Source organism: Scyliorhinus torazame, chromosome 6, assembly GCF_047496885.1.
Source record: "Scyliorhinus torazame isolate Kashiwa2021f chromosome 6, sScyTor2.1, whole genome shotgun sequence".
Classification (NCBI taxonomy): domain Eukaryota; kingdom Metazoa; phylum Chordata; class Chondrichthyes; order Carcharhiniformes; family Scyliorhinidae; genus Scyliorhinus; species Scyliorhinus torazame.
Genome location: NC_092712.1, coordinates 181,846,201 through 181,872,610, shown reverse-complemented (window position 1 = coordinate 181,872,610; position 26,410 = coordinate 181,846,201). Strand labels below are relative to the sequence as shown.

Below are 26,410 nucleotides of genomic sequence, written 5' to 3'. Positions count from 1 at the left end.
AAAAGAAACAAAACGAAATAACTGCGGCACCTTGAGATACCATGGCAACGAAAGAGACCCATACAGTACATTGATGTCTATTAATCATGGTTAAGCACATTTATCTTAGTTCTTTATAGCTAACCAGCATAATGATCAGGATTATTATTTATAATTAGAGGAAGTAATAGATCATACATAACCTTTGGATGAGTCTCATTAATTTACCTGATTCCATCGGGACTTCATACTGAGGTAGTTAGGTACTTCATCTCTGTCATTCTGTGCTCCATTGGCACATAGTTAATGCTCTGAAAAGGACAGAAGCACGAACATGGAAAGAAAAATATGACAAAATCCCAAGGGAAGCTTGTGACTATTTTTTACAGGAGTGGTAAGAAAATGTAGGGCATTGCTTTGAAATTTGGGGTGCAGAGTTTCCGGAGTTGCATTGCAGTTATCTATGAAGCACTGGTTGATTCATAGCATTCAACGTTGAGATTGTGTAGGTGTTAACATTAAATAAGAGTGTGGTGCCAAATGCCACTGTGCCAATTATGATAACGACACTTAATGATCAGAGATTTACTTTCAATTAAATATGCTACTTAATTAACTGTAAAAGTTGATAAGTCAATGGAAAATCTGGTGGAGAAGAATTGCTTTCAAAACAATTCATGAGGAGCACAAGAATCTCTAGTCCAGCAATATCATCTGTATGCTCAGAAATGCAAGCTTGCATGGTTTCGCTATAAATTGCAGCATTAGCTCTTGTTTTTCTTGCTTTGCCATGATTTTTAAAATAATGCATTATTCCTGCATTGGTTGTTTTTAATGAAAGTAATGTGAAATGTTTAACTGGTTTGAATGTTTTAATAGCCTGTTTTTGTGAATAATCGAACACAAAATAAAGAAATCAAGAATATTCCACAGGAATTAATGGAGCTGATTTTAATTGTTGGTGCAAAAGGGACAGACACGAGCCCTGATTCATTTTGAGACCTGCGCTAGATTTGCGTTGAAGCAGCAAGCTGCAAAGACCAGGCCCGTTCTCAGCTCCTCAACTGAAGAGGGAAGGAAATTGGCCGGATCCTATGCAGAGCTGGCCAATTGTCTGGGTCTCAGCGAAATATGATCTGGGCAGTGAGAGGCTTTTGACCCCACAAAAAAATTGATGGAGAGTCTTTTTATTTGAGTCAGTTCCAGCAACTCCTTCAAGGTGAGCAGGTCCATCTACCCACTCAACACCTGTTACAAATGGATGGACATATGCAGCATAAATGAAAGGCAGTAAATGACCTGAGGATATTTGAATACTCCGATTGTTCCATTCACACCGTGCGACCATAGTAAAAATCAGACCCAGTGTGCTTCAGTAATGTTTTTACATTGCTAAGCTAATGAAGGATTCTTGACTCCAAGATTCTTGTTACCTTAACGATGAGGCAAGAAAGTTGTAATTCTGCACTGCCTTCTCAGAGTTTTATTTTGTTAACCCTTCCCTTTTTGCGAAGAAACGTCTTTTGTTGCACATGTTTTGCTGAAAGGATATCACGTGGAAAAGGAAGCTGCTTAATAATTGTTTTTTGAGAGCTTGCTGTTTTTTAGAATTTCATAAATTTCAAAAATAGATCATTAAAATTGCTCCAGAAAATTGTCAAACCGCTCAAAGAAAATGATCAATCGTGTCCTGTTAAAATATTTGAATATTTGTAATGGGTACTGGGATTTTGTTAAAAAGTTTCAAATTTTGGGGTCCTTTACTTCAGTAGAAATCTTAACTGCTCCATTTGGTGTTGTTTCTGAGCTGGGACATGACTTTGAAGCATCATTGGGTTGAGTTGTTGATGTCACTGCACTGTTGTGGGGAAGGTTTCGGCTGAGTCCAGATGTCTCTCCAGGGGTTACGGAGAGTAGTTCAGAGGGAGGGTTGTGCTGCCATTTTATCTTTTTTTTAATTCGTTCATGGGATGTGGCTGGCTGGGCCAGCATTTATTGCCCATCCATAATTGCCATGAGGGGGCAGTTAAGAGTCAACCACATTGCTGTGGGTCTGGAGTTACATGTAGGCCAGACCAGGTAAGGATGGCAGATTTCCTTCCCTAAAAAACATGAGTGAACCAGATGCGTTTTTACAACAATCGGCTATGGTCATCATTAGACTTTTAATTCCAGATTTTTATTGAATTCAAATTTCACTATCTGCAGTGGCAGGATTCAAACCCAAATCCCCGGAGCACTACCCTGGGTTTCTGGTTTACTAGTCCAGTGGCAACACCCTATGCCACCACCTGCACTGAGTGACCTCTTCAACACAACCCTGATGGAATTCAAACATTTCTTAAAATAAAATGGGATACGTAAAAAAGAAAAACCTTAGACTGTGATCATTGCATGAACATCTCATAATTCAGATGTTTTTTTTTAAAGATCACACCAATTCCAGGAACGCATCCACTCCTCGTGTTTGTGAACCCCAAAAGTGGTGGGAAGCAGGGAGAGAGGTGAGCATCCAATTTCTGCTCTTTATAATTTTTCTATAAAAAGGAAATGGCATTATTTGGACAGAAGTACAACCACGATCTCAGCTTTCAGCAGCAATGCTAACTTTTCATAATTACAGAGTTGTTAATGTCATGAGAATTGTACACTGGGAAACGATGTCTGACGCCAGTTATCGGCTTTAGCTAATCACAAGGGGTCATCCTGCCATATCAAAATTGTAACAAATTATCCTTTGGCAACCTGAAGTTACACAACAGTTCTGCCAAAAAAGTGCAAGGACCTGGTTGAAATGGAATTTTACCATTTCTAGAAGGTTTCCAGCTGCCTTGAGAGAGGCAAAATCACTGCCTACCCCTTTAAAAGGCAATAACAACCAGAGGGAGGAACTAAGGGCGAGGTCTTTTTAAACCAGGAGTTCATGCTCCTCAGCCTGGCAAAATGTTTCTGTGGCAACAGCTTTGCTAAGCCAATGATACCCCTCCGCAAGGGTGAATGTAGAGTCCACAACGAATCCCCAAGTCATGTTAAGGAATAAACTGGACCTCCATAGGTTTCCAAAACTATTTGTGAAAATATTTAATCAGGATGCTCAGTGATCTGAGTGGGATGTGATCTTATGGAGAATTTGAATACCATTTGCCCCCACCACCCTCAAGGCAGGAAATTCTGAGGCTTTTTATGAGCATTGGGTAAGTGACTGCCAGAGGAGTGCTTGTTCCCACCAGCCCCATGCTAATGAGGCACCCTCCCACTGTTCAGAAACATGTTGGAGTTGTCAGCATTGTAGGGCATCATCAGGCATGGTGTAGTGAGGAATTCTGTGGCCTTTGTTGCCAATCTATAATTGATGGCATTTAAACTTGGTGAAAACTGCAGTCAATGTCCTTTATATGCAGAGATGTTTGTAACTGAGGGACACAAATTGTGAAAATTTATGTGGTTCTGCATTGTCTTAAATGTATACTAACTGTATTTATGTTAGCTTTCTCATGTTCCTGCTTATTCCAGTGGGTAATGGTTATGTCTAACAGCGAACAGTGCAGCACCACTTTTCTAAATATCTTCAAAAATTAATCTATTGGCAATTTTTTAAATGACCAATGTAATATTCTATGCAGTTTTTTAAAAGTCAGATTGCTTACATTTTCAGATTTAATATTAATTAAGCATACTTTTCAGTTAACCAATTCAGTTTTTATTTAAGATCTTCGGCTTCCCTGACACATGAAACCGCACCACTCAGTAAGCATTTTTAAAAAAACCTGAACAAACAAAACCGACAAGGTACTTCTGTAATATTATCTTTCTCTAACTCCATTCAGTTGTTAGAAATACTAAATGTTGTACAATTAAAATTGCAAGTCATCAATAGCGCAGTAAAAACAAAGTGTGGAAAACAAATGACCTGGTACAAGTGTCGTGTCTAGTTAATATCCCCTACAAGTGCCTCCATTTATCCTCCCCTGTGACTTGTGCACTGCTTCAACTCACATTTCTGTGAGAACACTGCCTGGGGACATTAATTAGGTGTGACACCAGTACAGACTTGACCCTAACACACTCCTGAAAAAGACCTTCATTATAAATCATCATTAAAGCTAAAATGATTACAGTAACAATACAGATCACTTCTGCATTAAGTGATGAATCCACATGCATTGTCTTGTCTACAAAGCCTCCTTTTCATTTTATCAAATTCAACTTTGTGTTAAAAAAAGCTGAAACAAAGATCTAACACCTGAAAGGGAAATGGATAGCATATTTATACTCTTTTCACAGAATCTTCAGAAAATTCCAGTTCCTTCTGAATCCACGCCAAGTTTACAGCCTTGCCAGTAGTGGACCAATGCCAGGGTAAGTGTAACACCAAAGCAGCAGCTAGAAATATCATATCTAAGTTGGGAAGTCAAAAGGTTCTCAACGTCGAAGTTTTGTAATAAATATTTATCTTGAACAAAATGATAGATATTTAGAAAAACAGAAACTAGTTACAAATCATCTACACACCACCTATTAAAAAAAAAATTCACATTTATGAAATGGAACCCTGTTCTTCAAAGCTGAATTACCTAATATAAATTGACTTGTAATATTTTACGGAGACTTAAAATAAAGTTGTTTGAAAGGAACATTTGTTTATTGGTACGATACGCACCAACATTTCCAAAGACTAAAATTACTTTACAGATTACAGATATAACAATAATTACGTCCTATAAAAAGTCTAATTCGAAATGTTATAAGGTGAATGAAAACTGCAATGTTTTAAAAAATATTCTCTTCATAAAATAATTATGGCACAATGTATTTTGTTGGTGCATCCTGTCAGCTCATAATATAATCAAAATCTACTTAATTTTACGTGCTTTTAAAGACAGTGAAGTCACTTAAATTGGCGTAGAAACTTTTTATATCTTAGGAGTTGACATGTTTCATTACTGTTGAAGACAAATAGCAAAGAACAATCTTGTATGAATTATGCACTGTGCTGCTTGTTACGATACCCTGTGTTCCCAGCAGGGTGGGATGTGCAAGCTGATAAATCTTACCCTTACAGAAACATTACAAGATTTTAGTCAGCCTGAGGCAAGATTACCAGACACATCTGTTTCCTAATTCACAAACAACAGTATGATATCTAAAACGTCTGCCTTTCCATTCAACCATAGAGAGTCCTTCCTGTAAAATATAAACAGAACTACAGTGAACAAATGTACTTCTTCTGAACCTTCTATTCTAAAAAAGTAAAAAAATAACATAGGATGAACAAGTTGTCTTTCAGAATTCTGTAAGAAAGGGTAAGCTCAACAACTTGCGTTTACATAGCATGCTAAGTTAATATACCTCACAAGGTGTTTCACAGAAATAAATTGGGCATAGAGCATTAATAGAAGAGGAGTTGGCGCAGTGACTGAAACCATGAGAACGGAGGTTTTGAGGACATTTTTCATTGCAGTGAGTTAACAAGGGAAGAGAGACCATCCAAGTGTTAGACTCAGACAGTTTAAGACTCTACTATCAATGTAAAGATGGGTGTGAAGTGATGATGGGCTGAGTTGAAAGAGTGACAGCTGCATGCTGGCTTCATCGAATTGTAGAGTTAGGACGAGGTGATGCTGTGGAAGGATATATAGCAAGTTTTTGAACTCAAGAAATCAGGAGACAGGTGCGAAGGACTGGCACTTAGTTCAAAATACGATGTGTGTGGTAGTTTTTTGAAGAATTTGAATTTTTTTGGAGAGCGGAGTTTGTGAGGCCAGGGCATTGTGGAAGTTGAAACTTGAGGGGAGGAAGCATGGATAAGTAGTCAATGGCGATGAAGGTGAGGGGAAGGACAATGTTCTGGAACTAGAAATAGACTCACTTGATGTTGGATAGAATATGGGCTTTGGCGTCCAACAGAGGATTATGCAGAACACTTGGCCTACATTCCATCAGTTCATGTTGAGTTAGCAGCTGAGGATGCCAGTGGATCTGAGACTCAGGTATACAGGAGCTGTACAGCATGGCTCCAGCCTTGCTGGTATGAAGTGAGTCCTAGTGATACCCAGAATGTAATGTGGAAAGCAACAATTCTCAGGCTCAAAGGGTTTGAAACATGTAACGCCAGGCACCAGATTTTCAATACCAAAAGCCAATTTCCCAACTTGGCAAATTTGCCTCAGTTTAGTGGACCCCATTGCATCCAACTTTCACTCTGGGGAGACAGGGTTGTAATAGGCTTGGGCTCACCAATCCCAGAAGTAGATAATATGCAGTCATTGGGAAGGAGGGACTTGGGGGTGTCCAGTGTTGAGGTGGGCTGGTTAGAAAGGCCCGGTGTCTCTCACCCTACACCAAATGTGCTCATATGTCATTTCATACTCCCCATGGAAACTCACCCAGTATCATCAGAACAGGCCTTAAACGTCACATAGCGATGAAAATAGATTTCTAAAATTTAATCAAATTCTCACTCATTCACACTTGATACTAAAGAAAAAGCTCCCATTCATGAAACCCATTCAAAGATTCTGAGTCCCCTCAGGTGTTTGATCAGTTATAAAATATTGGTAACCACATTAAAGGCAGCTCTTCCTTTAATAGTTTTGCAACTATCAATCCAAATATGAACTTAGCACCCCCCTGCTTTTGTAGCTTTTGAGACTCTGCCAATCATTCATAAAGACTCAAATGTATTAACGATCCTTGGGAAATGTCATCAAAGTACTCTATTGAAACTGAAGAAACAGATGGTCAAAGCTCTTTGTAACCTACACCAGATAGTCTGTCAATCTGTCAATTTTTTAAAACTCCAACTGACAGCTTATTTTTTTCATGGGGATTTAAAACAAACTTCAGATCATGACTGCCCTTCAGGGGCATTTCTGGCCATTCCATAAAATTGTGACTCCCACATTGGGGGTTAAGACCCTTAGAAGAGCAAAGGTGGGGGGTCTATTTGGACTCAGCATTAATTTGAGTTCTGGATTCCTGCCTGTGTGATTAATGTCCTGCCACCTTCTACTTGCGGCCAAATATCTGTCAGAAATGGGGGGCATGACCTATGAATCTGGGCACTGCCTGCATTTCTATTGGTCTCCAGGGTCAGCCCAACTCCTCAGAAATCTGGCTTCATGTCTCGCACTTTATGTTGCCTGGAATCTTTCACGATTTGCCCAAAGCGGGGAAGGCAGGTGGGCAGAGTACATCTGCCTCCAGCAGCTGCAGGTAAAGGGAAGACACATTAAGGAGATGGAAAGAACAAAAACATTCCTCCTGCCTCATTTTCCTCCCATTGTCAAATTATCACTCCCTTAAAGGCCCCAAAAGTAGATCTAATTCCAAATGTCCTTCTCCTTTCATTAGGATAGGAGAGGGGTAGACAGCATTGTCCTGTAGATTGGAAAAGTCCCTTTTTCTCAGGAATCCAAAGAATGAGAATAATTTGCCAAAACAAAAAGAAGGCTACAATTCTCTTTTTCAAAAAACTATTTGGTTTCTTGAAATTTCTCCGACATGAAATTTAGTCAGGGTGATTTATTTCAACACTCACTCACAAGGAGTCCATGTTTATGTATCGGTATGACTCTTCCTTTCCTCCCCCAAACATTTTTCTGCGCAAGAGTGATATTTTGTGAATTTTCACCAATGATTAAGAGCTAGGTAAAAACAGGAAATTAATATTCATTCTGCCTGAACTGGATTCAAACAGCGTTCCAAAGGTGAACCAAATGGCACAAAATCCTTTCTTAAAATAGAAATGTAAAAATTGAACCCTCAGTGAATTGAGTTGTTGTAGTAAATAGCTTTTATGCTTCTCCATGGCTAAGTTGTATCTGTTAATTCTCATCAAGTGACAAACCCATAAAACTGGAAGGTCCAGGCAATGTTGGAGGCTCATATGACTCTTTTCTCATTCCACCGGCCTTGTATTTGAACGTGACTATATCAAACCAGTTAATTGCAGGGCAGGAAAAATTGAGAAAAAAAATACACCTTTATACATGTGGGCATTCATGGGCGAAATTCTCCGGAAACGGCGCGATGTCCGCCGACTGGCGCCCAAAACGGCGCAAATCAGTCGGGCATCGCACCGCCCCAAAGGTGCGGAATCCTCCGCATCTTGGGGGGCCGAGCCCCAACCTTAAGGGGCTAGGCCCGCGCCGGACTAATTTCCGCCCCGCCAGCTGGTGGAAAAGGCCTTTGGTGCCCCGCCAGCTGGCGCGGAAATGACATCTCCGGGCGGCGCATGCGCGGGAGCGTTAGCGGCCGCTCACGGCATCCCCGCGCATGCGCTGTGGAGGGAGTCTCTTCCTCCTCCGCCATGATGGAGACCGTGGCGAAGGCAGAAGGAAAAGAGTGCCCCCACGGCACAGGCCCGCCCGCGGATCGGTGGGCCCCGATTGCGGGCCAGGCCACCGTGGGGGTCACCCCCCGGGGCCAGATCGCCCCGCGCTCCACCCAGGACCCCGGAGCCCGCCCGCGCCGTCTTGTCCCGCCGGTAAGGTAGGCGGTTTAATCTACGCCGGCGGGACAGGAATTCTAGCAGCGGGACTTCGGCCCATCCGGGCCGGAGAATCGTGGGGGGGGGGGGGGGGGGGGGGGCGCCAACCGGCGCAGCGCGATTCCCGCCCCCGCCGAATATCCGGTGCCGGATAATTCAGCAACCGGCGGGGGCGGGATTCACGCCAGCCCCCGGCGATTCTCCGACCCGGCGGGGGGTCGGAAAATCTCGCCCGGGAGATATATGCATAAGGCTGGATTCTCCGAGCCTCCGCCCTGCAACCACGATCGGCGTGGGGGCGGAGAATGGGTGTTTCTGCCGAAATCCGGTCCGACGCCGCTTCCGCGATTCTCCGGTCCGGCGAATCGCTCGGGAGTCTCTCACGCGAGAACTACGCGGCATGGGTAGGGGGCCATTGACAGAGGCCTTAAGGAAAGTCCAGAGTGATTCGCCAGAGGTTTTACGCTGGCGTGGGGACATAGGCCCATTATTGGAGAATCCCGCCCTAGTTCTTTTGCAGACATTTGAACTAAATGTTAAGTACTTACAGCAGTAAGAGCTCCATGGTATTCAGTGGTCCTTGAAGTGGCTAGGATTTCACCACTGAAAACATTCTTAAATTACCCGATCTATAAATGCAAATTATCTCTTTTTAAGTGAGCAGCTTTCAAAATCTGTGTTCTGGCAACTTTTGAGTAATGTGTTATCCGACTTTTGGATGCTAGTGGAGAAACATTTGCCATAAATAGAAAAATGGGCAACTGAAGTTATTCAGGGAAGATAAACATCTTCCAAGTTCCATGTTCCTTTTTTGGGGGAAACAGAATTCACACGCCTTGAAAATGACTGGAGGGAAACAGGCTGAACTATTTTAGCTAAATCTCAGAAATAGGAATGCCAAAGGATGGGCTACGTCCAAGTTTGTAACAGTTTGCAATCTAAATTCAAGTCTGAATTCAGGGACCTGTTCATTTCTTGCCTCCCAGGCTAACTGAAGGTACAGTTTGCGTAATTGTGCCATTGCTGGTTCTTCAGTTCTGTTACGAGCCTATAATTTTACTTACCACAGATTCTGCCCCACTAAAAAATATTACATGAAGATTTACACAATGCAGACAATTGTTGCAATAATCAAGCTTTATATTAGCAGTGTCGTAAAAAAAAGATCTTGATATGCCAATATTTCTTCACTAGGATGAAATTGGATATAGAAAATAAAAGCTTCTGTCATAAGAAAATCTCCTAAGCTCTTTAGTATTTTATGGTTCTTATCTCAAAGATTAAATACATGCAACTAAAATGATCTCAACAAAATTGTTTTATGATTCTGTCCCATGGTGTCTCTTTCTAATCCCCACGTCAAGCACAAGCGAAGACAAAACAAAATGTTGGTGTGATGTATTTATTTTAATGAAGTTCTGAATGTCAGCAATGATTGCATTATGGGAAATAAATTAGCTTAAACTCTTCCTTTGAGGAATAAAAGGGATTTGAACTAGTGACAAAAGTTATGTTTAATGTCTCCCTTCAGTTCTAAGACAATTGGGCATATTTATTGTAACGCTGTACCATAGAAGCCCGACACTGCAGAAGGATGCCATTCGGCCAATCGAGTCTGCACCAAACCTCTGAAAGAGCATCCTACCTGGGCCTACTTCCCCTGCCCCGCCTTATTCCTGTAACCCCATAACTCCACCTAACCTGCAAATCTTTGGACTTTGACAGGAAACAGGAGCACCCGGAGGAAACGCAAGCAGAAATGGGGAGAACGTACAAACTCCACCCAAGGCCAGAATCAAACCCGGGTTCCTCGCACTGTGAGGCAGCAGTGCTAACCACCACACCAACGTGCTGCCCCATACAATCTCTGAGAAACTGAACTTTAATGTTGCCCCAAAGATCCAATATTGGCATTTTATTCAGTTGTTGGGTATATTCCATGGCCCAGATATTCTGGAATCTGAAAATTACTTTTTTTTCCTCCAAATTATATGCCACTCATGTACTCTGTAGACATTTTCACTGAATATGTCTTCTGACTGGATCAGAGTGAGTCTCCTATTCAAAATGCTACGCTATAGATATTTAGGGATGATATTTGCAGATGATATCTGTTGGGGTTCGTATACAAACTCCAATGCACCAACAATGGATGAGCTAAGACTCTACTGGATCTCTAGCACTGACAACACCAGTTTGAAAGGTCAGAGGGAGGGCACCTAATTTGCATGGGGCAAGAGGATAGGGACACTTACCCTTCCACCTGTTTCCAAGTACATTTAATGCTCATCATACACCAAACCTTCATTAGATGTACTGGTCTTCAGTGCTATGGATCATGACAAAACTGGGGGAGATGGGGCCTTCTGTGTGGGGTATCCTGATTTCTCCACCTCCAATATCTGATGGCATTTTCCTTATATTAAGTCGATGGAGCCCTTTACAAGGCAGTCTGGAGATATCCAGGAATGGCAATGGCAGAGACTTGATGCAAATGGGATCCTGTCACCTTCTGGTGAGTTCCATGTGTGATGGGATAGCCTAGCCACAGAGCAGTCTGAAACTCTGACTCGTTATCCACTACGCTATAGATATTTAGGGATCTGTTGGGGTTCACTACTGGGGTTCACTACTGTAGTGAAAATATCCTAAAGAATAATCCCTGTTGCCTGCAGTAATATTTTATTTTAAAGTCCACACTGAGACAAAAATAAGATTAAAATGTTTCCTTCACAATTAAATACAGGTGTCAGTCACAGGTTTCAAAGGCACAAAAGGCTGCTTTTTCCTGTAAATTGCTGTCCCCAATTTGAAGTAGGCTTTTGAGCATCGAATGGCATAGTGATGTGCAGCAAGTGAAAAAGGCCAGTCTCAAATTGCAATCAAATTGTTCATCCAGAAAATCACCAGTCCCCCTTTAAGGTCTACTGGAACACTTGTCCCATTTAAGCAGGGTCAAGAGGGCATATCTAAGCTTTTCGTTCATTTCTTGAACTTTAGCTCCAAATGCACCACAAATAATTACTGTCGCAATATTCATAGTGGTATGAGCACCAGTTGGGTAACCCTGAGTCAAGGGTGCCATTTTGTGTGCTGCATTGGAAGTTTTGCTTCATCAACCTGTATATTACTTTGACGACTCTGTCAGGCATTTTAGAACTTCCTTTATTCTCTGTAAGCGGTAAAGCTTTGGCTTGGCATAGATTTTACAGTGGGAATCACTCGATTCCCTTGTCATGAAGACAACGAAAATAAGGAAATGGTAAGAGGCTAGAATGGAGGCTCCAGGAGCGAGGCATCACAGATCAATGCAGGAGTTCCTTGGGGTAGTGTCATTGGGGTGAGGATGGTGGCAGTTGTATGTGGTTGCAATATGGTGAATGGGGAGATGAGCGTGCAGGGTTGGCATGAGTGATCTGAGAAGCTATGAGGTTGGGTGGATGTTGAAGGGTTGAGGGATGATATTTATAGGGCCTTTCAACAACATTGATAGCATGAGTTGCTCTGATGGAGAACTATCCCACCTCTGGGGCTGATTTAGCACACTGGGCTAAATCGCTGGCTTTTAAAGCAGACCAAGGCAGGCCAGCAGCACCGTTCAATTCTCGTACCAGCCTTCCCGAACAGGCGCCGGAATGTGGTGACTAGGGGCTTTTCACAGTAACTTCATTGAAGCCTACTTGTGACAATAAGCGATTTCCATTTCATTTCATTTCATTCTGTACCCATATCCCTCATGTACTTCATCCGCTTGCAAAATACATTATGAACTTAACCCCTGCCTGAAAATACAGAAATCCTGGGCAAAGTCACACTTCAGGGTCAGGTATGCATTTCTGATGGCAGAGAATTGTGAAGAGAGAGTTTCCCAAGCCCACAGGAAAATCCAGCCCCATGCCTCTATTTATAAAACCAGTATCCCATATGCCTTTTCAACCACTTTCTCAAACTGCCTTGCCACCTTCAATAATCTCTGCAAATATATCAGCAAATTTCTTTTCCTGTATCCTCTTACCCATCTCTCTATAGATGCCCAGCCGTTAGGTTGCATGCAGAAACCTCATGGACTTGCTTAACACATCTTGCCAACGAAGTTGGAAGTTCCAAATGTGAGGGCAGAATTTTGCCATTTTGAGACTAATTGCGTTGGCAGACTGCTCCGGCAGCACCTTTCCCGTTGGCTGAAATGGCGGGATCCGGAAACAGATTTTACGCTGGGACCTCATTAATTATGCACAGGTGAGTTCCCTTCTGAGTCTCCTGGTGGGCTGGCAGCTGATTCGTCCACCCTCTATCAGCTGGTGGGTTCGAAGGTCCCAGCGCCATATTTCAATACCAGTCCAACAGACTCATATCATTCTATCCAGCCCATCTATCATCACCAGACCTTTCAGGATGTCAGTAACCCAGAGGGAAAAGGCTAGCAACCTCAAGAAGACATCTGCTCTTCAATTCAAATACCCTCCTCTCCCCAATCCACCACCCAAGAGGAGCCAATGTTCCACTTGGATCTCTACCCACCACATCTGGATATTCCATGCATCTCCTTCCAGTAAATCTTGTGGTATTCCTTTGACCCCCCTTGTCTGTGAGATTTTCATGCAGTTTCCTTGTCAGGGCCCAGCTTTCCTCCCCTCAGTGTTCGCTCTGCATTCCTTTGTTCATCTTCTTCATCTGCCTCCTTGGTCCTCTGTCTGACATTCTAAACTCTCACCTTTCCCCCTCTTCCTTGCACAGCCTTCCTTCCACATCGCCCCCTTGTGTAAGTTGTATTTGACCGCCCATAGTTGAAATTCAGATCTTTATTTCAGTCGCTGCAAGAGCACCACAGAACAATGCTGTCCATTCTGTGTGGCACCAGGGGGGAGGAGACCTCGATACTCCCCAACCCCAGATACAGTACTGGGGCGAGATTCTCCGACCCCCCGCAGGGTCGGAGAATCGCCGGGGGCTGGCGTGAATCCCGCCCCCGCCGGTTGCCGAATTCTCCGGCACCGGAGATTCGGCGGGGGCGGGAATCGCGTCGTGCCGGTTGGTGGGCCCAAAATGATTGCACGCCACCAGCCAACATCAAGCTCAACCTGCCATTGGGAGAATTGCAACGTTATTTTACCCTGACAAGTTTCCAACATTTCGGCTGTGGCGAGATTCTCTGCACCCTCACATCACCAAAACCCACCGTGGGTGGGATAGGTGTATTCCGCCCTAAGATTTAAATACAATATTGAATACACATTTGTGCCATTAACAAAACTGTCTCTGCAGCGGTAAGGGAAATTGTTCAGGTGAGGGACAGGACAGGGAAGTTGGTGGTGGCTCGGGATCTGATTAACAAGGTTTTTGAGGAATTTTATGAGGTTGTACAGGTCAGAGCCACCTGGGGGAGACCGGGAGATTCAGGAATTTCTAGATGGGTTGGAGTACCCGAGGTTAGGGGAGGGGGACAGGGCTACATTAGAAGGAGCGATAGTGGAGCAGGAGATAAAAGATGTGATTGGGAGGGTGCAGTCAGGGATGCAGGGCCAGATGGGTTTCCGGTGAAATATTATAAAACATTCAAGGATAAGTGTCATAATATCCACTCATGTATATAATGAGATGCAGACAAGCAGTGATTGACACACGGCACACAACAACCAATCACCAGACAGGACACCACCACTCTAAAGCACACAGGGCATTAAGACTCTCGACAGGACACAGCTACTGAGATAGTAAGAGTGCACAAGCCAGTGAGCACTATCACCATGAGGTAGAGAGTTAGTCTGGTCAAGCCAGTAGGAGGTTATCAGTTGGATTGATAGAGTGTCAACTCACAGCAGACTATGTACAGCAATCAGGAAGTTCAATAAAACAGTGTTGGATTATCTCCTGTGTCAGAAGCCTGTTTCTAGTTTCACTGCATCCAATTGCAGTCAACGTTGAACCAACTTCCTTAACACATCAATAAGCTGGCACCCCTGATGGTGGGGATGTTTGAGGAGGCGATAGGGAAGGGGGTATTGCCACAAACATTGGGGCAGGCATCGATTTCCCAATTGTTTAAAAAAGATAAGGACCCGACGGAGTGTGGGTCATATAAGCCCATATCAATTTTAAACGTGGACGCAAAAGTATTGGCGAAGGTACTGGCGGGTAGGCTGGAGGAGTGCCTCCCAAAGGTGATAGGTGAAGATCAGACGAGGTTTGTGAGAGGGAGGCAATGCTTTTCAAACGTTAGAAGGGTATTGAACGAGGTTATGGCACCGGCGGAAGGGAAGGAAACAGAGGTGGTTGTGGCACTGGATGCTGAGAAGGCGTTTGACCAGGTAGAACTTTATGACAGTTCTGGAGCAGTTTGGGATTGGGCCAAGGTTTGAGGACTGTGTAAAGCTACTATATTAGGAGCCGAGGGCGAGTGTCCACACAAATAACATCAGCTCGAGATACTTTTCTCTCCACCGTGGGACTAGGCAGGGATGTACTATGTCCCCCCTGCTGTTTGCACTCGCGATTGAGCCGTTGGCCATCGCATTAAGAACTTTGGGGTATGGAAAGGAATAGTGCGGGGGGGATAGAGCATAGGGTGTCCTTATATGCCGATGATTTGCTGTTATACGTGTCAGAACCGAGTGTGTCAAGAGGGGGAATATTGGAGCTGCTTCGAGTGTTTGGGTCTTTCTCGGGGTACAAACTAAATCTAGACAAGAGTGAGTATTTTGTGGTGTCTCGGCTGGGGGTGGGGGCAGTGGTGGGGGGGGCTGCCATTCCGTAGGGCAGGGATTCACTTTAGGTACCTGGGGGTGCATGTTGCCCGGGAGTGGGGGTGGCTCCGCAGGTACAACATTTCTAATTTGGTGGGGAGAGTTAAAGCTGATCTGGCAAAGTGGGATGGTCTCCCTCTGTCGCTGGTGGGTTGAGTACAGGCGATTAAAATTAACGTGTTGCCGCGATTTCTGTTTATTTTCCAATGCAAGCCGATTTTCCTGCCAAAGGCATTTTTCAGAGAGATTGAAGGAATGATTACCTCGTTCATATGGGGAGGGAAGCTGGCCAGAATTAGAAAGATGCTGCTACGGAGGGGAAGGCAGGCAATGTACTTTGCCTACATTCCCCTACAAGGGGATTTGGGTCTTCCGAACCTGATGTATTATTACTGGGAGGTGAATGTGGAGAAGGTGCGGAGCTGAGTCAGAGGGGTTGATTCCCAGTGGGTCAGAATGGAGGAGAGTTTGTGCAGGGTGTGGTGATGTGCATCAATGTAAATGCATGTAGGCTAGCTAGATACTAGAGGGAGCACCAGAAACATCACACACACACACTCAACCAATAGATCAGTTAGATAGGACATGCCCAATGGACATTCACGATATGCACAGAGGTGACACGACCACAGGGGGGCATTACACCAACCCATATATAAAGGACACCACACACATGATCTGCCCCTTTCCAGTGGAGACAGTCAGTGAGTAGAGACACAGGGTTGATTCAATATCACTCCCACCACATGGATTGCAGCAACTGGTTAGTCAGTCTGGGTAGCTAGAGTAGGATTAGCAGTAGTGTTGAACCCGAGTAATAGAAGTGTAAGTAGTTTAATAAACGTGTTGAAGTTATCTCCACGTCTGAACCTTCCTTTGTCAAGAGCATCACAAGGAAGCCGCCTATGTTACACCGACAACATAACAAATCACACGGGGTCAGGATTGAAGGCACGAGCAACAGCGCCGCTCCCAATGGCCTCAGGCAGTCCAGTAATAATAGCTTCATTGAGAATTTGGAGGCAGTTTCGCCAACACTTCGGGTTGGGAGCAGGGTCAAGGGAAATGCCGATTCGGGGGAACCACAGATTTGAGCCAGGGGAGTGGGATGGACATTTTTGGAAATGAGAATTAAGACACTAACAGGTTTGTTTCTTGGGGACGGTTTGCAGGATTGAAGGAGCTGGAAGCGAAGTATGGGCTGGAGCAGGGGAAAATGTTTAGATACATACAGGTTCGATATTTTGCCAGAAAGGATATACAGAGCTTCCTGGTGGAGCCGGCCTCCACATTGCTGGAGGAGGTGCTGACAATAGGGGGACGGGAGAAGGGGGTAGTCTCGGCGGTTTACAGAGCTATTTTGGAAGAGGAGAAGGCACCACTGAAAGGGGTCAAAGCAAAATGGGAGGAAGAGTTGGGAGAGGATATGGAGGAGGGGTTCTGGTGTGAGGTGCTCCGGAGAGTGAACGCCTCCACCTCGTGCGCGAGGTTGGAGCTGATACAGTTGAAGGTGGTATACAGAGCACACCTCACGAGGGCGAGAATGAGCCGATTCTTTGAAGGGGTAGAAAATGTGTGTGAATGTTGCGGGGGGGACACACGCAAATCACGTTCATATGTTTTGGTCCTGTCCAAAGCTGGAGGATTACTGCAAGGAGGTTTTTAGGGTAATCTCTAAAGTGGTGCACGTGAAACTGGACCCTGGCTCTCGGGAGGCCTGGGGCAGGATTCTCCGACCCCCCACCGGGTCGGAGAATCGCCGGGGGCTGGCGTAAATCCCGCCCCCGCCAGTTGCCGAATTCTCCGGCACCGGATATTCGGCGGGGCGGGAATCAGGCCGTGCCGGTCGGCAAGCCCCCCCGCCGGCGATTCTCCGGCCCGCGATGGGGCTGAAGTCCCGCTGCTGGAATGCCTGTCCTTCCGGCGAGGATCAAACCACCTGTCTTCCTGGCAGGACTAGGCGGCGTGGGCGGGCTCCGGGGTCCTGTGGGGGGGGGGGGGGGGGCGATCAGGCCCCGGGGGGTGCCCCCACAGCGGGCTGGCCAGCGATTGGGGCCCACCGATCCGCGGGAGGGCCTGTGTCGTGGGGGCACTCTTTTCCCTCTGCCTCGGCCACAGTCTTCACCATGGCCTCCGCGGAAGAGACACCCCCCCCCCCCTGCGCATGCGCGGGGATGACGTCAGTCAGCAGCCACTGACGCTCCCACGCATGCGCGGACCTCCGCCGCCTGGCGAAGTCCTTACGGCCCCGGCTGCCAAAAGCCTTTTCCGCCGGCTGGCGGCGCGCGAACCACTCCGGCGCGGGCTAAGGTGACGGCTTATGCCCTAAAGGTGTGGAGAAATCTGGCCCAACGCCAGAGTGGTTCACGCCACTCCACCCCGCCGGGACCCCTCGCCCCGCCGGGTAGGGGAGAATCCCGCCCCATATTCGGGGTGTCGGACCAGCCGGGTTTGGAAACGGGTGCGGAGGCAGATGTTGTAGCCTTCGCCTCGTTGATCACCCAAAGGCGGATCCTGATGGGATGGAGAGCAACCTCTCCACCCTGTGCCCTGGCGTGGCAGGGAGACCAGTTGGAATTCTTGACTCTTGAGAAGGTTAAGTTTGAACTGAGGGGAAGGATGGAGGGGTTCTACAATTCATGGGCATTATTCATCATGCACTTTCAAGAACTGGCTAACATCGACCATTAGTTGGGGTGTAGTGGGTGGGAGGGTTGGGGGGAGGGGGACTCTGTGTTAATGGTGACTATGGGTGATTCCTGGGGCGAGATTCTCAGACCCCCCACCGGGTCGGAGAATCGACGTGGGCCGTCGTGAATCCCGCCCCCGCCGCCCACCGAATTCTCCGAAGGGAGAAAAGTCGGCGGGGCGTCAATGGCGCCGCACACCTCGGAGAATGGCACGGGTGGGCGCAAGGCAATGGATTTTGGGGCTGCCGATATTCTCCCGCCCGGATGGGCCGAAGTCCCGCCGACGTGATGACGGGTCACATCGGCGTAAATCCACGTCGGGGGGGGGGGTCCATGCCGGGGAGGGGGACGGGGGACGGGGTCCGTGCCGGGGAGGAGGACGGGACGGGGGGGGGGCGGTGTCCGTGCCGGGGAGGGGGACGGGGGGGGGGACGGGTCCGTGCCGGGGAGGGGGACGGGGGACGGGGTCCGTGCCGGTGAGGGAGGGGTGCGAGGGCAAGTGAGTTGGTCCACCTGGCCAAGTACCAGCCTCCAACAGTCGGACCCATGCGGTCCATGCCACCTGGCTGGGGGGGAGGAAGGGGTATGGACAATGATGACATGTCGTCGTTCCCCCCCCCTGCACAGGCCGTCATGTTTTCCGATCATCCAGCGATGTTGGCCGCCGTGGCGGCAGCCGCTAATGTCCATGTTGCCCTGGATGAGGAGGAGGATGAAGAGCACGCCAGAGAGGCGGCGCAGGTTGCCGCAGAGGGGCAGGCGGCAGCCGCCCAGGCTGGAGGGACACCTGACTGACAGGACCAGGAGGGGGAGGAGGTGGACATCATGGCCCCACGGCAACGGAGGCACCCGAGGACGCCCCATGTGTACCGGCCCCAGCTGTCATACCAGGACGTCACTGACCGGGAATGCAGGAGGAGACTCCGGATGAGCCGAGAAACTGTGGCACACATCTGCCACCTTCTGACGCTCCTGTCACCGCGTGGCACTGGCGGGGGACACCCTCTCCCCGTGTCCGTCAAGGTTACGGTGGCCCTGAACGTTTATGCAACGGGGTCATTCCAGGCACCGAGTGAGGACCTGTCCGGCATATCGCAGACATCGGTGCATCGGTGCATCCGGGCAGTGACAGACATCCAATATGCCATTGTGCACCGCTACATCCGCTTCCCTGTGGACCGGGCCAGCCAAGATGCCCGGGCCGTGGGCTTCTCTGCCGAGGCCGGGTTCCCCATGGTCCAGGGCGCGATTGATGGGATGCACGTCGCCGTGCGGCCACCTGCAGATAACAGGGCCGTGTTCACCAATAGGAAGGGGACCTATTTGATGAACATACAGGTGGTTTGCGACCACCGCATGATGATCCTGCACGTCTGCGCCCAGTACCCGGGCAGTGTACACGACTCATACGTGCTGTCGTGATCATACATCCCCGGCATGTACGAGGGACGCCATCCCCGGCTATTGCGATCGTGGCTGATGACGCCTATAAGGAGGCCACGCAATGAGGCGGAGAACCGCTACAACGATCCCCATGTAGCGACAAGGGGAGTGATCGAGAGGTGCTTTGGTGTGCTGAAGATGCGTTTCAGGTGCCTGGACCTCTCTGTATCGGTCAGATAGGGTCGGCCGCATCATTGTGGTGTGCTGCGTCCTGCACAATATAGCCCAGCAGAGGGGCGATGTGCTGTAGGCAGAGGACGGCGGAGTGGAGGAGCAGCAGGAAGAGGCGCAGTCCTCCCCAGATGAGGGGGATGGGGCAATGGTCAGGGCAGACGGGTTAGACACGGGCGGGTGGCTGTCCACCATCACCGGCTGGGCCAGCGGGCACGGGACAGGCTGATAGACGCCCGCTTCACTGACTAGATGGGCGTGGGAATCGGGTAGGATGGCCACAGACCGCACACCATGGCAACACCCGACCACCCACACCCCCCCACCCATCCACCCACCTAGCACCCTCACCCCCCTCCCCAACCCCACCCACCCACCCGCATGCACACCACCCCCCCATTGCCGATCCACCTGCGGCACGACAGCCGGGCTCACACAGTTGCCGGTGGACACGTGTCTATTGCAGGCCATGGAGGATGATGACAACCCGCCCTGCGATGAGCTCCTGGCTCCACATCGTTGGATTATGTCTGACCCATGGCCACAGTCCCACCATCCACCCGGACCATCCCTGCATGCGGCTGTGACACTGCAGCGCACGGTCCCGTCCTCTGCCCGGGGGGATGTTGATGGCGGCCCAGGGGGAAGGGGGCAGACTCACCTGGGGCTGAGGTAAGACCACCCCTCACACACACACTTGCGCTCAACGTACATGACACCCCCGCACGCTTTGGACAGAGCACAAAGGCAGCTTCTGTAGGTTTAACATTGACTTTAATAACGAAAGGAGTTCATGCACGTGCCCAAGCCCCTAAAACTCACCTGTCCCTGCACCCGTGCCAACTTACTCAGTGTCTAATTGTTTGGCCTTACGGGCCCTTTGACTACGCCAAGGTGGTTCCCCAGATGGTACAGCAGAACTGGAGGTGGACTTCTGTGATTCCTGCCCTCTGACACGGGATCACTTTGGCGGCCGTTTCCTGGTGCGTACTGGCCTAGATGGGCCAGGCTGCGGCCCGGGCGACTGGGATGGCGAGCTGCCAGCCTGTCCTGCCCGTTGCCCACCCGATACACCTGGGACGGAATGGGGGGAGCCCGAGGTGTTGAGGTGTTCCAGGACCTCCCCTACAATGGAACCCGGAACAGGCCCCAGCACCTCCTCCTCCCTCGGGGTGCCCAATGGCCCCCAGGCCTCTACATGGGTGGGGGATGCGAACGGACTGGCCATCCGACGCCCCCCCGACATCTGGCGCTGCCAGTCCTGGAGGCCCGTGCTGGTATCGACAAGGGTCTGCAGGTTTGGAGCCATGGAGAGCAGGGGATTGGCAAACCATGTCTGTGACTGTGCGACGCCGGCTAGCACATGGGCAATGGCGCCGATGCCCTCAGCGATGGCCTGCTGAGACTGGGCCATGGCCTGCTGAGACTCGGCCATGGCCTGCAGAGACTGTGCCACGGAGTTGAGCCCCTCTGCCATCTGCCGCTGGCGCTGGCTCATGGCATCCTGTGAGAGGGCAGCCATGTCCTGGGCCACAGACGCCGCCTGCACGGAAAGCCCCAGGCCTCGCAAACCGCTCCCCATGTTTGTCACCGTTGCACCCATTGCCTCCACCACGGATGCCACCCGTGCGGTGTCGGCCTGGCTGGCACGCATGACCGGCACCACTGCCAGCTCCTGGACGCGGGTGGACTCCTCCACCTGCGACTGCAGCCGCCGCAAGCTGGCCGTCACCCTCTTCGCTCGTCTCTGGTTCGGTGGTTGCATCGGACCTATGGGTGGGTGTGGTAACTCCAGGAACCCGGGATCCATCTGGGCGGCAGATGTTCGCTTGCGCCGGGCTGCCCTCCGACCGCCCGGCCCCTCTGCTGCTCCTACCTCCACCTGCTGTACCGGGACGGCTGTGTTGTGCGCACCAGTGAGTGTACCAGACGCCTCATCACGAAAGTGCCCAACCGAGGTGAGTGTTTCTGCGATGGTGGAGGGTGTTGGTGACAGCAGTGGCGTTGTGTCGTGCGCATCGTCCGACTCTAACTTTGGGGTGGCGGTTCGTCTCCGCCCATCCAATCTGTGTCACTGTCCTGTATTTCAGTTTCCTGGGTAGGGGTGTCCTGGGTAGGGGTGCCCTGGGTTGTGGTTTCGTGGCTCGGCTGTGACGGGGGCCTGTGGCTGCCCCTCTCGTCGCTGGGTGGCACACGCCTGCGTTGCAGCACCCGCATGAGACGGGGGCACCGTCTCCCTGTTGCTCCAGGACTGTCCGTCTCCCGTGGTCTCCGAGGGGCATCGTGCGGGCGTCGCATGCCAGAGGGTCCGGGCCTCTCCGTCTCCAGTGGTCTCCGAGGGGCATCGTGCGGGCGTCGCATGCCAGAGGGTCCGGGTCTCTCCGTCTCCCGTGGTCTCCGAGGGGCATCGTGCGGGCGTCGCATGCCAGAGGGTCCGGGTCTCTCCGTCTCCCGTGGTCTCCGAGGGGCATCGTGCGGGCGTCACGTGCCAGAGGGTCCAGGTCTCTCCGTCTCCCGTGGTCTCCGAGGGGCATCATGCAGGCGGTCTGCATCTGCGGGGATGGGTGCCTCGACGTTTGCTCCTGCGATACACAATGAAGCATGCATGGTTAGATACGCAGGCAGTGATCAGGTGATATGGGGGCGGGGGGATATGGGGGAGGGGGGATATGGGGGAGGGGGGATATGGGGACGGGCTGTCGGTGGCTCACTTGCTGGTGGGCCCCCGACCTCTGCATCAGCAACCTCCCGGTCCTCAGGTCCGCCAGCCAGTTCCAGGGCCCTTCCCTCATGTTCGGTCAGTGGCCTCTCATCAGCTGGGCCTCCTCCAGTCCTCACATGCTCCCTGGTGTTGTGTGCGTGCTTCTCCTGTGGGGGGTGGTGGCAGGGGTAAAAGGCAGGTGACAGCAGTGGTGTTGTGTCGTGTTAGACAGGTATATGAATGCACGCCATCGGTTGCGCGTGTATTGCAGAGGTTAAGGTTAGGGCTGGATTCAATTGAGGATATGGGGGAGGGGGATATGGGGGATATGGGGAGGGGGATATGGGGAGGGGATATGGGGGAGGGGGGATATGGGGGATATGGGGGAGGGGGGATTTGGGGAGGGGGATATGGGGAGGGGGATATGGGGAGGGGGATATGGGGGAGGGGGGTATGGGGATATGGGGATGAGGGATAGGGCATATGGGGAGGGGGTTATGGGGGAGGGGAGATATGGGGGATATGGGAGAGGGGGGATATGGGGAGGGGGGATATGGGGAGGGGGATATGGGGGTGGGGGGATATGGAAAATATGGGGATGGGGTATATGGGAGGGGGATATGGGAGAGGGGGATATGTGGGAGGGGGGATATGGGGGAGGGGGGATATGGGGGGATATTGTGGAGGGGGATATGGGGAGGGGGATATGGGGGAGTGGGGATATGGGGGGATATGGGGAGGGGGGATGTTGGGGAGGGTGGATATGGGGGGTTATGGGGGATATGAGGGAGGGGATATGGGGAGGGGGGATATGGGGATATGGGGGAGAGGGGATACGGGGAGGGGGATATGGGGAGGGGGGATATTGGGGGGATATGGGGGATATGAGGGAGGGGGGATATGGGGGAGGGGGATATGAGGTAGGGGGGATATGGGGAGTGGGGATATGGGGGAGGGGGATATGAGGTAGGGGGGATATGGGGGAGGGGGTTATGGGGGATATGGGGGAGGGGATATGGGGAGGGGGGATATGGGGGAGAGGGGATACGGGGAGGGGGATATGGGGAGGGGGGATATTGGGGGGATATGGGGGATATGAGGGAGGGGGGATATGGGGGAGGGGGATATGAGGTAGGGGGGATATGGGGAGGGGGGATATGGGGGAGGGGGATATGAGGTAGGGGGGATATGGGGGGATATGGGGAGGGGGATATGGGGGATATGGATATCGGGCAGGGGGGGGCGGGCTCATCCTGGCTGCCCTGACAAGGTCGTTCACCTTCTTGTGGCACTGGGTGCCTGTCTGTGGTGTCAAGGCCACAGCGCTGACGGCCTATGCCAGCTCCCTCCACAGACGCCGGCTGTAGCATAGGGTGACTCTGCGGCCGTGTCCGGGATACAAGGCCTCCCTCCTCTGCTCCACTGCGTCCATGAGCGCCTCAATGTCGCGGGACTGGAACCTCGGGGCTGAGCGGTGGGCGGCCATCCGGTCGGGTGTTCTGGCTGGGTGGGGGAGCAGGGCGTCTTATGAGCCGCACGGCGTGAACCACGTGAGCCAGCGCGGATAGCGTCACGTCGCTGCTGGCCCATTCCGGGCCGGAGACTTTGCGACGTTTGGGGCGGCGTGATGCAGGTGGGATTTGCACCGTTTTTGGCGCCGGTCGGCGGACATCGCGCCAAAATCGGAGAATCCCGCCCCTGAAATCTTCCTTTTTTTAGTGTTTGAAATCCCAATTTAATTTGGAATCCAAAATGATTAGCAATAATCATTGAGTGGTCTGCACATATCCCAGTTAGAGAAGGTATCTTCTTTTGGTGAAATGCACCCCGTGACATTTTAGAGTTAAACTCTGTGGAATGTTTCACAAATTACTACTTTTGTAGTCTGTAAAGACTTTCACTGAGGGTTGCTGAGTAACATGAATGGAAATCTGGACATTCTTCTTCTAGGCAGTCATCAGAGGACAAAACATCAGGGGCGGGATTCCCCCGCCGGGTGGGAGAATCGCCGGGGGCTGGCGTGAATCCCGCCCCCGCCGTTTGCCGAATTCTCCACCACCGGATATTCGGCGGGGGCGGGAATCGCGCCGCACCGGTTGGCGGGACCCCCCCCCCCCCCCAGCGATTCTCCGGCCCTGATGAGCCGAAGTCCCTCCGCTAAAATGCCTGTCCCGCCGGCGTAAATTAAACCACCTACCTTACCGGCGGGACAAGGCGGCGCGGGCGGCTCCGGGTTCCTGGGGGGGCACGGGGCGATCTGGCCCTGGGGGGTGCCCTCCACGGTGGCCTGGCCCGCGATCGGGGCCCACCGATCCGCGGGCGGGCCTGTGCCGTGGGTGCAGTCTTTCCCTTCTGCCTCCGCCACGGTCTCCACCATGGCGGAGGCAGAAGAGACTCCCTCCACTGCGCATGCGTGGGAAGCTGTCAGCGGCCACCCGGAGATGTCATTTCCGCGCCAGCTGGCGGGGCACCAAAGGCCTTTTCCGCCAGCTTGCGGGGCGGAAATTCGTCCGGTGCCGACCTAGCCCCTTAAGGTTGGGGCTCGGCCCCCCCAAGATGCGGAGCATTCCGCACCTTTGGGGCGGCGCTATGCCCGACTGATTTGCGCCATTTTGGGTGCCAGTCGGCGGGCATCGCGCCGATACTGGAGAATTTCGCCCAGGGTTGATACCTGTTCACTTTTCACTCTCTGGGGTGATTTTAGTCTCCTTTGTGCTCTTGTTTGGCTCAGAATGGGGTTATTGGCTTATCCTCGACCTTCCCAATTAATGTTGTATGTAGAACAGGCCTGATTTCCTTATAAGGGTGGGTGGAGAAAAGAAGGGTAATGGGGAGGAGTATGACCGAGGGGAGTGGGCCTAGGTAGGGGCTCTTTTGGAATGCCGGTACAGACTGGAAGGGCCGAAGAGCCTCTTCTCCGCTGTAGGAATTCTAGGATTCAGTGAAATAGTGGCATAAATTTGTTGTGCCAAATGGCTTGTTTATGTGCTGCATATTCTATGATTGATGTCACTTCCTCCTGCCATGCACAAACCATGGAAGTTACATGGCGGGATTCACCGAAATGGGCGCAATGGCCCGACGCCAGCGTCAAAAACGGAGCGGACCACTCGGCGTCGGGCCGACCGGAAGTAGTGGAATCCTCCGCACTTCCGGGGGCTAGGCCTGCGCCGGAGGAGTTGGCGCTGCGCCAGCCGGCGCCGAAGGGACTGCGTGAGTTAGCGCATGCGCAGAACCGCCGACGTGGTTCCGCGCATGCGCAGACCGACCGGAGTATTCTGGCGCATGCGCAGAGGGGTGTTTTCTCTGCGCCGGCCATGGCGGAGCCCTACAGGGCCGGCACGGAAGGAAGAAGTGCCCCCACGGCACAGGCCCGCCCGCAGATCGGTGGGCCTCGATCTCGGGCCAGGCCACCGTGGGGGCCCCCCCCGGAGTCAGATCCCCCCGTGCCCTCCCCGAGGACCGCACCAGCCAACTTACCTGCCAGGTCCCACCATGTGGAACCATATCCAATCCACGCTGGCGGGACTGGCCAAAAACGGGCCGCTGCTAGCGGTCCCCGACCGGCGTGGCGTGATCCCCGCCCCCGCCCGGAAACCGGAGAATACGGCAGTCGGCGTCGGAGCGGCGGGGTGGGATTCACGCCGGCCCCCCGGGAATTCTCCGACCTGGCGGGGGGTCGGAGAATCCCGCCCACAAATTCTGACGTGGCCATTTGAAACATTATTCAAAGTGGCTATTTTTCTTGTCATGGCTTGTGAGCTTTTTGACGAATAGTTTTAAAGCACACTTGAATGAAAAAGCTTTGAACTGTAAAGGGCCTTTCTTTGCATTTGGCACTTGATGGGAATATCAAGGATTACGACTCTGGAAGGAGGGGGAGGAGAACCATGGAAGGAGCCAGAGGCAGTGGATTTTAGGGCTGCAGTGACCTTGACTTGCAGCAGACATTGCTGAGGTTGCTGCAACAGTTGGCTGCAGGTCGCTTTGCAGGATGTGATGTAACTCTGCCACTGTCTGCCTGGATATTGAAGCACTGTTGTGCACTGCCCCGAGAACTGCAGGAAGTATGACAATCAGTTTCTTCCCATTTGTTCTCCCTTCAGCTGCAAGGCTCCATGCCCAGAATAGAGTTCTATGGGTATAAATGTAAGGATTCCTCTATTGAAGTGGGCCACTGCTGTACCTGCGC

The 26,410-nt window shown here is 50.6% G+C and overlaps 1 protein-coding gene across 3 annotated transcripts in view; it reads left to right on the top strand.

Annotated features, from left to right (window-relative positions):
* Positions 1-26,410, top strand: part of dgkb (diacylglycerol kinase, beta) — a 1,346,936-nt gene that overhangs the window by 646,772 nt on the left and 673,754 nt on the right. For all 3 annotated transcript variants that reach the window (XM_072509150.1, XM_072509148.1, XM_072509149.1), the window contains 2 exons: positions 2,410-2,483; positions 4,264-4,338. In XM_072509150.1, coding sequence (XP_072365251.1) covers positions 2,410-2,483; positions 4,264-4,338 — 149 coding nt within the window. The remainder of the gene's footprint in view (positions 1-2,409; positions 2,484-4,263; positions 4,339-26,410) is intronic.